This window comes from Micrasema longulum, unplaced genomic scaffold (genome assembly GCF_059751315.1).
Source record: "Micrasema longulum isolate JH-2025_06_02 unplaced genomic scaffold, ASM5975131v1 h1tg000303l, whole genome shotgun sequence".
NCBI lineage: Eukaryota > Metazoa > Arthropoda > Insecta > Trichoptera > Brachycentridae > Micrasema > Micrasema longulum.
The window spans coordinates 117,413-130,834 of record NW_028277507.1 but is presented as its reverse complement, the minus strand read 5'-3'; the positions used below and the strand labels follow the sequence as shown (position 1 = coordinate 130,834).

General features: G+C 29.9%; 1 protein-coding gene across 1 annotated transcript in view; it reads right to left on the bottom strand.

Annotated features, from left to right (window-relative positions):
* LOC148282708 (atrial natriuretic peptide receptor 1-like) overlaps positions 1–13,422 on the bottom strand; it is a gene marked incomplete at its 3' end in the record, with an annotated part of 177,922 nt that overhangs the window by 133,464 nt on the left and 31,036 nt on the right. Inside the window, exons 4-5 of the mRNA XM_088224655.1 lie at positions 10,394–10,592; positions 2,314–2,405 (exon numbers count right to left, since the gene is read on the bottom strand). Coding sequence (XP_088080781.1) covers positions 2,314–2,405; positions 10,394–10,592 — 291 coding nt within the window. The remainder of the gene's footprint in view (positions 1–2,313; positions 2,406–10,393; positions 10,593–13,422) is intronic.

Here is a 13,422-nt window from a genome sequence, read left to right as displayed (position 1 = left end):
TGAAGAACTCTTTAAACAAACAATTAAAATATAATTTAACTCTTTCAACTAGAATCCTTAAAATTTATTCATAAATTAGCCACTGATGTCATAGAAAAATATCAGGTTTATTTTTTTTTTACGTTTTGAAAAAATTAAAGGTCTATAAAATACTGTCCAGCAAAAAAAAATTGTTGGTAATTATTACTAGCAAAAAAATATTTTTATATTTATAATGTTGAATTCCCGCAAAAACGGCAATTCTTTTGGCCACGCCTTTAATACGTCATAATTCATGTTTATTTGTTTCTGCCCATTCAAATTTATTTAGAACATTGTCACGAATCTTGATGTCACAACTACCAAGGCCAAAAATGTTGCATTTTTCTAGCAACGTATTTTTATTTTTAAAAAAAATTACATTTATGCCTGAAAACATTTCTCCACAATATCCAAATTGATTTCGAAAGCACAATTAATTATTCTTAATCCATTTCTCATATTTTGATCGGTATTTGTAGTATGCGATATTTCCATATTGTAGACGAAGAATTTAATTTGAAAAAAAAATAGTAAACATAGACACAATACGAGAATATCAGAACAATCTAAAACGAGACAAGGACAGTTGAGACTAATAAACCAGAGTCTTAAATTATACAATAAACTACTGGACAAAACTAAAAAAAAGACTCAGACAACCTTTGCGAAAGATGTTAAGAATATTATCATTAACAATAGAATATGAATTAAAAAACCAAAACAATTATTTTATTAAGTAAATGAAAATTTCAAATAAAATATAAAAAACACAGAACAAACGAACAAAAACGTCAGCAAACAATTTTAAAAACTATTTATTTGAACAGACATACTTTGGACTGAGAGTGAGTAGTACAAAAACTGAATACATGTAGTGTGACCTAGGAGGGGCAAAAGACGTAGGCTATGATATACATATTGATAACAACGCAAAGCTACCCAAGGTGTCACACTTTCGGATCTCGATCTACTCGTATGTTAACGACTAGTGCCCGTGTAGATAAATATGTTTGTCACCGTACCAACCAACATGGTTGAAGTGAAGATCTCTTTCTGGTATATTCAGCGATAAAAGAGTACCTTTAACACGCATCGACAGGATCTGCAATAAGTATATCAGAGGGTCATTCAAATTGGAACCGATAGATGAAAAACTGAAGCAGGTATGATCACGTCATGCGTAGAGATGAGGACTATTCAGTAAGAAGAGCGCTTAACATCTCAGCTAAAACTAAAGGTAAAGGCAGACCTACAGCAACATGGTGGTCTACAATTGAGAAGGAGTTGGCATCACAAAATATTCCCATTGCGACCACCTAGGAGAGAAGATCTGGTACATGCGTAAAAAGAGAAAATATGGTACAATTATCTCGAAAATCAAAATAATGAAATATGACTGTGTTCGCCGTGTACCCTTCAATTGCGTTTAGTTTGTGATGATAAGTATTTTCACATAATAAATAATATCTTTATCGCAAAAAAAAACCTATAGAATTCAACCACAAACTAAGAAATATTTCCCTTTCAACGGTTTCGTCAATAAAGTATCTTGGCATTACTTTAGTGAACAAATATCTCAAACTTCTTGATTTTATCAATAGAACGAGGACGGACTACAAAAATATTAATACCATCAAAACTCTTTACTCCTTACTAGTTTGACCCCATATAAAATATGCTTCTCCAATTTCGTCTCCGTTTTATAGGACTCATATTAGCAATATCGAGTCTGTCCAACGCCATTTCCTAAGATAAATGGCATTGCTCGGATTATAAAGAGGTCATCATTCCTATTTTGAAGTACAGCAATCTCCTAATCTGTCATCATTGGAGAAACGAAGAACTGAGAAAGACCGTATTTACCTATATAAGTAATGTTCCATCTATGTTGCCATCAAATTTTTTCATGTTCCCAAACATGTCAACTTTTATTTTTATGTTCCAATGTCCAGAATATGTAGATAAGTAAATTGGTCACATTACTTGAAATTATTTGTGATATATCTTCTGGCTTTTGGTAGATCTATTTGCTACTAAAACAGTGTGGTATGAAGATAGACTTGCATGGGTTAGCTCGAAGTCTTATATGTTGATCGTGTTTTTAAATACATTATATTTCATTCATTATTTATTGCCCTTGTTTGTCTTTGCTATATAGTTTTATGTTATTTTTGTTCAGTTTTGTTTACATATGTTTCTCCATTTTGTTATTATTGGCTTAGACCGTGTTTAGGGTAAATAAATAGATGAGAAAAATTAATAAATAGAGAATCCCTAGTAACAAATTCTTACCTCAAATTTTCCGGTCTCTGGGTGCATGTCCAGGAGGATGTAGGAAGCAATCCTGTCACCATTATCATCAATAGTAACATCTCCCGTAATACCTGCAAGGCGAATGAATACACAATTAGTTACGATTATTCAAATCGAATTACACACCTGACCCATAATGCATAATTTAACTGCCCATTTACATGGAAATTTCATCAAATAATTTTCAGCCACTTGAGTGTAATTTTTATTCAATCTGTCAGGTGAAGTTGTAAAATAATGGATAATTAACAATAGGTGCGAAGGTTTTCACGGTCACTGTCATCAATATGTTTCTTTTTTGGGTGATACCGTGTTTATAGACACGGGACATTTTTTAGCCTTTGAACCGAAAATTTTGCATAAACCCAGTAATTACAGTGCACGAATAATAAAAGAGGCAATTGAAATACACAGACACCCAAATAACATAAACAAAGACGACGGGCTTAAATTAAACTCAACATAGTTCCCAGTACTACATACTACAGAAATGAATATAAATATGCCTACTGCCGACTGCGACACGGTACAAATTACTAATAATTAAACACACACTTTTTGTCTACAAAACACTCAGCTTACCCTGAAGATGGCTCCTTCAACGGTAGCCGAAACGTCGGAACTAATCCAACACACACGGTATCACCCAAAAAAGAAACATATGGATAATTGACAGTTTGTTTTCGGATATCGACATCAGCATGTTACTGAAGAGCTCAGAGTAGATAGCTTCCTTGTTATCTCTAATTACTAGGTATTTTTTTAAATAATTAATAATAAAAAATACGATTCATGAATGAGATATTATACTCACAGGAGTTATACATTTTTTTAAAAATTTTACACAGTTTCAGTTAAAACAATCCAAAATAGTAGGAAAATATAAAATTTGAAATATAAAACAAAGTATTATACACAGTTCATACAAATTTACTATTCAACTATTCGTTTTTTAGTTCATTGGGCAGTTTATTAAATTGGGAATGGTCAATATTTTCCATAGACTTTTTGCCAAACAACGTTTGGCAAAATTTTTATATATGTAGATTGTTTTCGTGTATTTTGGTTGTAGTTGTGTGTGTATTTTAAATTTGTGTGAACAGAAAAGGTTATGATATTTCAAACAGTGTTCGTGTAAATTTACCATTTTTCATATTCAAATTTCATTGCATTTATTTCGTGTTTTGTAATGTACATATTTTATTATACAAAAAATGTGTAATGGAATTTATGAAAATTTATGAAATGATAAAAACCCTAAAAATGCGAAATTTCTGCCCTACGGGAAATTTGATAGAAAAATTTATTTTTACGTGCGGTGAAAATTAGAGCAATACATTATATAAGTTCTTTGAAATGTGTTATAAAAACAATAAAAAACTACAATAAACTACTTTGCATGACGTCACTAGTTCTTCCGATTCAAGCAATGATAAGAGAATTGTGATATATTTTCAGTTTACGGTAAGTCGACTGACTAATCAGACGAACTCATCGTGAAGAAATGGAAGTAAACTTGAGACGTGACATGCGAAGTAATTAAAAAAATACCTAACTTTAAAAAGTCATAACACTTATAATACAGTATGTTAAAATTTAAAAAAATAATGGTTAAATTTAATAGTCCATTGACATTTTTAAAAAAACCGCCGAATTTCCTCATTGGGATTTTATGTAAAAATTTGGAAACATCTCAAAAATTTTTAATCTAGGAATCAACGACGATACATCATGAAAATATTATTTATTATCTTACGTTTTGATCCAACACGAAGGTAAAAAAATAATTTTATAAGTGTTAAAATTATCAAAATAATTTCCAAAGAAAAAAATCGTAGAACGATGTAAACAATGTGTATTAGAAATAGATTTTAAATTAATACATATATTTGTTTATAAATTCATATATCAAAAAACATTTAAATAATAAATTAATAATCAGTATTGTAAATCATCAATATCAATACTAATATAATAAATGCAAGAGTGGGTTTGACTATTTTTTGTATTACCGTCACGTCGCAACGCAGCTACCGATTGACGTGATTTTTTAGCATAATGATACTCGGAGAGAAAAAAGTGAAAAAATGTACTTTTTATCAAGAAACAAATATCACTCCTGATGGGGAATTGTTAGTGGAAAAATAAATTCATTGATTGATAAATTAATCTAAATGAATTGATGTTATAAAAACAATTATTAAAATTAAATTAATAAATCAATGAAAATATTTTGAAAATCCTAAATTTATAAGAAAAAAAATTAGTAGTCATCTTTTTTTATTTTTTTTATTTTTTTTTTTTATTTTTATTTAAATTTCATTGATAGTAGTCATTTAAAATGATTAATGTAAATTTGTAACAATTAAATAAAATAAATTAAAATAAAACTGCTTTGCTCCGATTTCACACTAACCCGACTAAGAGATTACCTAACTTTTCAGTTTTATAATTAAAAATGTAAATAATCGAATACGCATTTACACAAAGGTTTGAATATGGTATTTTAATAAAACTACCGATTTTGTTTTAAAAATATAACTAATTTTAATTTTTCTCGTATACTATAACCGCAATGTTGTTAATATATCGGTAAAACAAAATACCGCTTATCAAAAATATTCAAAAAGTTTTTAACCTGCGAGCTTCAAAGGAGCACAAGTGTATGTGAAATCACCGTAAAATAAACATCGCTTTGAGTTGGGTCAGGGTTATTTTCACCCGAGGCGTGGGGTTAAAACATGCCCCTATTCCGTCATTATAAAAGGTAAAGCAGGCCCACTGGTTAAATAAACGCGAAACCAAACACAAACCTAAATACTGGTGGGCTATTTTTCTTCCGCGGGGTCGTAACGAGAATACTTCAAACTTTTTTGGAGAGTTTCGTATATAGCATTATATGCATACATATCTATGGGGGTTACCGTATCTTCTTTTTATAAACACGGTTAAATACCTCAGTTGCAATTAAGTTAACAACTTTGCACTAAAATTTTAATGTGCATTCCATACTAAAATACTTCATCGTTTATCTTTTTCAATTGCATTATTTAAGAGTATTCTCTTTATCCCGGCGGATTAAAAACACAGTTCACTGCGTAAAACATACCTAGAATCTAAAGAATTAGAATAAAAAGGGTTTAACTTATACAAGTGTCGTATGTTGCGTTAAGAGCACTGTATTAAAAAAAATGTTTTAGATAAATTGGTCAATCTTACGTTTCAAACTCTAGAAAAATACGGCCATAATGTGTAGATATTTATTTGCTCGTAAATATTTTTGGGGCAACCTTTACAGGAATCGAAAAAATGACCTCATTTTTATTTAGTACCAAAAAACATAAACTGGGACCATTTTTATTTAGTTACAAAAACATAAAAGTTGTCATAAATCTTACACAGGTTTATAACATGCGTGATAAAATGAAGTACATGATAACCATATATCACTCCTTTTTTAAAGATGACACACTTGCTGTATCTGCCTAGATCATGTTTTTATCATACCTACTTTCATTTAATAAGTTTCTGAAATTGTTTAGATAATGTTCAGATAATTTTCATAACTCTTTAAAGCTAATTAATAAGGGCTATTAAAAGCTTATCGATCTGTTTATCAAAAAAAAATCAATACAGGTACTAATAAAACTCTCCCGGGTATTTAAGACGTGTTTCGTTAAATATTGAAAGTAAACGCCCTTTTCCCGACATTTTTCATAAAGACTAGTGTCTGTCTTCGATTTCGCATATTCAGTATCCAATTTTCAAAACAAATTTACTGGAAATTTAATATTTCTCTACAATCACTGCAGTTTTGTCAATTTCAGATCAGTCAAATACACATGGTCAGTACATTAAATTTATTCTAGTTTTTCTGTAAGACAGCGGAGGAGTAAATTGTTAATTCTAAATTGTGACCACGGCCATACTTCCTAGATCCGGCTTCTCAAGAAAAAAGAACGTAGTGAAAGAAACAACGACATAAAACCCCTACACATCTTGGAAATATTCGAAGAATTATTCCAATACGCATTTAAATAACAAAAGGAAAACAATTCGCATTCCAAAGCACATAAGTACAACAAATTATCAAAACAATCCTTGCAAGACCCTTTCAAAATCACGCGAAATTTCCTTTTCGTCTTAACACCATTAATCCCTCACAAAATTCATTGTCCCATTACAAGCTGTAGACACAATACTGCACAAAAACCTTAACTGTCCTAACAATCTCCCAGACCTTAGAATAGACAAAACTGGTTTTAGGGCACAGTCAGCGCGCAGTCTTTTGTATTTCAAAAAGTTACATTAAATAAAGTTTAAAGTTAAATAATCACTGTATTTTTTTCAAATGTGCAAAATAACTTATTTTCCTTTTAATTTTGCGTGCGAACTTTTTTGCCCAATATGATGAAAACGCAACAATTATTTATCAACAAATTTTATTTAACATGACTTTTTTTTACGCAGTCTACTATTTAGTTTTAAAAGCTTCCACCTTCCTTCGATATGACAATTGTAGTATGTTGTTAAACAGTTTGGGCCAACGTTTTAGACCCTAGGATAGTAGGTGAACTTCTACAATACTTAAAATACTGAGCTACTAAATACTTCGTTTATTAGTTAAGGTGTAACTAGATGTTTAAATTTTATTTGTACAGCTATCTAAAATAAATACAATACAATATAATTATGGTATAATAGTAGCCATTGCGTGTAAAACTTGTCCAGGGTTCTTGTCTTATTACACACTATTTTACAATCGCTTGGTCACAGAAACACAATAATAATAATATGTGTTATCTGGTCACTTCCTAAAAATACTAGAGTCTGTAAAAAAACCTTCGTGGGTGGAGTCCTGAGATGTTACGAGGTATGATGAATATATTTCAATATTGGAAGCGGAGGTGAAGAGGCAAAATGCCGACTTAATGTGGCTGTACAATACAATTTATTTTTATCTTGATTCATCATTTTTAACAGAAAAGTAGCTTTAAATGTTCCCACAAGTATTTAATAATAATATTGCACACTGCACCTCCTCATCGCGAATCATAAAATTGTATTATGTACTAGCGGAACCGACAGACGTTCTCCTGCCTGAAGTTGCCTGCTATTGTCTTGGAAAAAGACTTTTCGTTGATAAGTAGTTACCTAGTGTTGTTGTTTTATGGTTGAGTTCCAAAACATAAGATAATCATTTTTTTAACCCATAATGGTTTTTGCAAATGTCGAACTATGCTCTTTTTATAACAGGGACGCACTACATTAAGGATTGCGAATTTCAAAAATGTATTGAATGTCAGTGAATTTGATTTAAGTATTACCAAAAATCCAGTAAAAAGAAATAAATGGTAAGAAATTATAAGGAATTTAAGGAAATAATCTGATTAGGAATTATAAAAATCGAATAATTGTAAAAATTCAAAAAATGACTTTATTTAAGCACAAAAAAACAACATCCTTCCATTTTTTTGTAAATGCATTCTCGTCAAATGCAACCATGGTGGGTCAATGAAAAAAATGTTTATGCTCCTAACCCTTTTTTTCGCAAATTAGATTGAATATTTAAATATTTACAAACACGCGCAGCGCAAAGACCTACATTTCGCTGAAAACCGCATGTAAATCGGTTAAGCCGTTTAAGGGGAGTTTAGTGACATCACACGTAAAGAAGAATTATATATATACAGAAGATACTGTGGTGGAAGAGGATATTGATATTGATGTACTTATTGATGGTCTAGACAAATAAAAAAACTCTGCTAATTTAAATTTAAATTCCACTTCTAATATTCAATGCCTGATCAATTAAATATTTAGTGTTACTTCATTTTTTAAATTCAATTGTGACTATTATTGCCATAATAATTGTTGTAGATGAAAAAAAAACTCATTCTTTTTACGAGACTGGTTTTAAATTATTAATATTTAAATTGAATTTTATTAAATTGAACAAATTATATCTACAAATAATTAAATCTCTTAAGCATTTTATGTTTTTGTTTCGCCATTATTAGCGTTCACGTGTAATTGATTAAATAAGTTTATTGTTTTTATGATGTGTATTTACTTTGATATATTTTACTGTCGGTGAACTAAAACTTAAAAACAGCTTAATCTCTTCACAACAATAAAGGTTTCAGCTCTATAATTTCACTAAAGTAAACCGATTGAAGAATTGTGGATGTTTAAGCATTGGCAAAATAATGAATATTACACATTGTGTAAAGAAGCCACTTAAACCAGCCAATGACAGGTCATAAGCCCTGTAAATGCTTGGGTAAATGCCTGTAATGCTAAATTGGGTAAAAAAAATTCTCTATTTTTGTTGTGATTTGTTGATTTATTAATTTTTACTTCGTTTCATAGAATAAATAATGTTTCATCTAATCGTGAGGTTGAACTGAGGGATGGTATTTTTTTTAAAGTGTATTTACATGCGGAGCTCTTTTCGTACATATAAAAATATTGCATACGGTTGACAAACGATTAACTTGAGTGTTTAACTAACTATTTGATTTCTGATTTAATCTTGCGCACAATTTGCTACAAAAATTTAATCAAAAAAGTCTGAGAGCTTAGATTAAGGCGGATAGATTTTGGGAGTGTGGAATCATCCGTGGAAATATTAATGGACCAAATTTTACTCGTATTTAAATGTATTTTACAATACGCGCATAACGTGATAATTATAAAAAAAATTAAGAAATCAAAAAGATTTGCAAAGAAGATGACACAATCCTATTTAAGCATTGTGGGGTACTTCCGGTGAAGCAACTTTACCACTTTAAGCTAATAATAAAGCATTTTGATGAGGAAAAAACCCCGCTCAGTCACTAACATGAAACAAAATCGAAAACAGCCATGAAACTGGTAGAGTCTAGAGCACAAAAGTTTGTCGCGATCTAGATTTTGTTTACTTTTGTACACTAATTTGAATATATAAATAAAAATAAAAAATAAAAACAATAGAGATATATGGGTTTGAATTTACCAATACGTAAACAACCACAATGTCTTAAAAAAATTTGTTGAATTTTTTTTCTAAAGTACATTATAAGTTTTCTACAATCAAATATGAAGAAAAAAATTTAAAACTTATGAACAGACCGCAATTTTTAAAAATGCTCACAAACACTTTAACGTCTAAACGTAGGTCAATCTTTTTAAAAAAAATTTTTGATACTCTGTAGTTATACGATAGAAAAAAATAGAATTCACAATAAAAACAAAATATGCATGTTTTAAAATTCTATTTTAAAATGAGCCTTTGTAACTAATTATGCTTACTCAAACTTGTTTAAATATGTAAAAAGAAAAATAAAATATATAAATAACAAAATATAAAAGAAAAAGCTCAACAAAACCACATAAAATGATTTAATTTTTTTAAAGTAGGAAAATAGAGAAAAATAATACCAATATAATAAAGAATAGCTAATTACTTAAATATATTTTAAACGTAAGAAAAATAAAGAATTGAGTAAAATATCGAAAAGAACACTAAATAAAGTTCAGTAGATTTTTTTACTTACTAACTTACAATTACTTTTACTTTTCTATTTGTTAAAAGACTATCAAACTTAGGCAAAAAAAAAACTATGAGCACTGTGATTTTTATAAAGTTCTGTAATATTGAAATTTCTCGGCCTGTGACATCACAAGTTCTTGACGGTGAGTCCTGCTGATTGGTGATTAGACTTTCCGGAAATCTATCACAACGCATTGGTTGATTCGGAAGAACTTGTAAGATAGTTAATTTTTTTTTTTTTTTTTCATTTTCGAAAAATTCGCCATACAATTAAATGCTCTAATTTTTATGGCGCTTAAGAATTTTTTTTTAAATCCAATGTCTTGAAGGAATAAAATTACTTATTGCCATGCAACCGAAAAGCATAATATTCTACATTAAAAATTATATAAGAAAACTTCGTTTTAGTATGAAATATAGAGATACAAAATCGATTTGGGATAACTGAATTTTTTTGCCGTACATTACAAAACAAAAAATAAACTATTTTATTTTAGAAAAACATTGAAAATAGTTTATTCTTACCTTTGAAAGTGCGTCCCCACATTCTTTTTATGATCTCGCTTCCGTCAACGTTTGCACTCAGATTACCCGCATTTTGGGTAAGGGTCTCGTTAAGGGCGAGAGCATACAAGAGAACAGCGTCGTAGAAGGCAGTCACAAACGTAGACACGCTCTCATTTCCAAATGTATAGTTGTACTTTGTGTGGGCCAAATCCTTCACCTGTAAATTAAAAAAATATATATTGTAACGCACCGATGCACATATACGATGGAATACTTTGCTCCTCTGACACGTATCACCATCTCATCCCGTCTCTTTCACAAATATCACCATCTATGGAAAGGAAGCCCGGACGGCCTATATAAGGACAGTCCGTGATTCTCCAAGCCAGAGTGCCAGTGCTTCTTAGCGAGTAAACATCAAACGCTTTACGCCCAGTGAGCTGGACTGTAGCCTGAAGATTTTACTTTTGAAGCTTTTTTCCAATATGCCCAGGGTGCTAGACTATTGAGCTTGATAAAGAGACTGATAAATACGATAAAAACTTGTGTGCGAACTCACGTTATAAATTTACCTTTTAAAAATAGACATTCTTACGTCAAAGTATTAAAATTGTTTTTAATTTTGAATAAGAACTTTTTTCTGTTACAGTGTGTATTTATTCAGAAAAACGTAAAATAATACAATTCATTAGTATATTCTGTCCCCGTTTAGACATTTTTAATATGAAATTTTGTGAGTTTATAAAATCTTTTTTTAAAATGAAATATTCATTTATATAGTCGTATAGTAGTTAATATAATGCACATTTTACGTGCATTTCAATACGTTTTAGTAATTTATCGTAAGCGAAATCCATATTGGTAAATTATTTTGTAAAAACTCTCATCTCCTCAACTTTATTTTCTCGTAATCATCCTTTTTGCAGTCTTCTGTTTTCTTTTCTTATTTAATTAATTTTTATTATTTATTTTATTTATTTATTTAAACGCCCTGTAGGCTGATACATGTTTCACATATATAGATATGCAGTAAGAAAATGGGTAATATGTAACAAGGCTTTATATTGATTATTATTTTATGTCAACAGTCATCTATCAAATTTTTGTAAATACATTTTGTGGAAAAAATACGTATGCTTTTAGTTCCTAAATAATGTTTATATTACTTTTCAAATTTATATAATTTCTCTAACTTTTTTTTTGTAAAGGAAAAATACGAAACCTGCTGACAAGCCGGTTTCGCGGTATAGTGGTTTTCATAATTTTTCCTTTTATATTTTATTGTTCATGTTTACCTTCATAAATACAAAATAATGTATTTTACGAAATATACATTGAAAAAAACCTTAAATAATTCACGATCAACTACCGTACAGGCTTCGCATGAAATATAGTTCCTCTCCAACCAATGCTATAAAATTCAGAATAAGTTTTTAACTGTTTGAAAATATTGAGTAAATGTTTATAAGTCGTAAATATGTAGCAATCTTATAGACAAAACAGTGGAAAAAAATAAGATTATTTTTTATTTGAAAGCATTGTTTTACACTTTATTCTTACCAAAATATGTGACAAATAGTAGACAATGGAAACTGTCAAACAATAGTGCGCCTATATCCTTAAAATCATAACATTCAAACTGAATCCGTAAAAACTATTTAGGAATGCATCAACGTTTGATGCAAAAGTACCCAAATTTAGCTATCTGGAACACTACCCCCAATTATAAATAAATTACAACAGTGCGACTAAAAGTGAACTTACGTTTATTGATAAACACATCATACATAAAATACCTTAATAATAAATTTATTTGTCAATTTTAAAAACGACAAAGATTTCTTACCGTCCATGCGCTCTGTAGCTGCAAGACGTGCTGTAAACAAGCTCTTTAATTTGATCTTAATTGGAAACGAGGAACTAGAATTAACCTTCCATGAGCTCTGTAGCTGTAAGACGTGATGGGATATTTATTTATTGTGCAGCGCCCTTGAGTAGATTTTCACAAAATAGCGGTTTATAAATTGTCTAACTATGTTTTTAAATAAATAAAAATTACATTCATAATACTTGGCACTATCTTTTATATTTTTTTCTTTGTTCGAAACATGTTATTGTTTATATTTTTACTACCTATCAAACACGTGTGTATTTAAATCGTTTATTTTTTATTTTTCTAAAAAAAAACAAAATGAATCCAATCAATTCAATGGTTTTTTTTTTTAAACTATAATTGAATACTTTTTGAGTACTGGCGGATGAAAAATACAGTTACGTGTGTGAAATAGATCCTGAACCCTGGAAAAGTGTAAATGAGTCAATGGCTATTACAAGGTTTGAATCCTGAAGAAGGAAATCGATGGGGTTAAGTCCACCTCAACGCGTTCGTCTATTTTGTTTGTAGATTTGGGGTCGATTTCTGGCCGAATGGATTTGAAATGTTGGATTTAAAGGTTATTTTACATTGCAATATGTTATCTAGATATGTTGCGAATAAAATGGCAATGCAGTGCCCAATGCATCACCGGTTGTGGATAACAAGAAATATTTCACTCCCTCTGGGCTAGTACCTTAAACGTGAGAAAGATAATCCTATAATATCTTATATGTAAAAAAATGTTCCAGATTTGCTGCAGTAGGAATACCAATGTAATGCCACGCACCACTGGATGCGGATAATAATGCAGTAATTACAAGTGCCCCGATTCAACACGGATTTTCTCGCAAATCGTAGCAAGTTCACAGGCATGGGCCGTTCCTTTTTCTATTACTAGCTGAGTCTCTTTACTTAATAAATAAAAACGTAAAAATGTGAGTAAAATTACAATAAAAAATATAATGTCTCTGAAATGATGCGTAAGACTGAAAATCTTATCTACATCTACATTTTTAATAACAATGCAATGCCTTATGTATCACTGGATAAGGAAATGATGGTGATAATTGCGTTTTGAATATGTATTTTTCATTTTACTAGGTATTTTGTTGTATTATTAATTTACTGGGATTTTAAATATGTTTTTCTCTATCTCTTTTACTATGTTTCC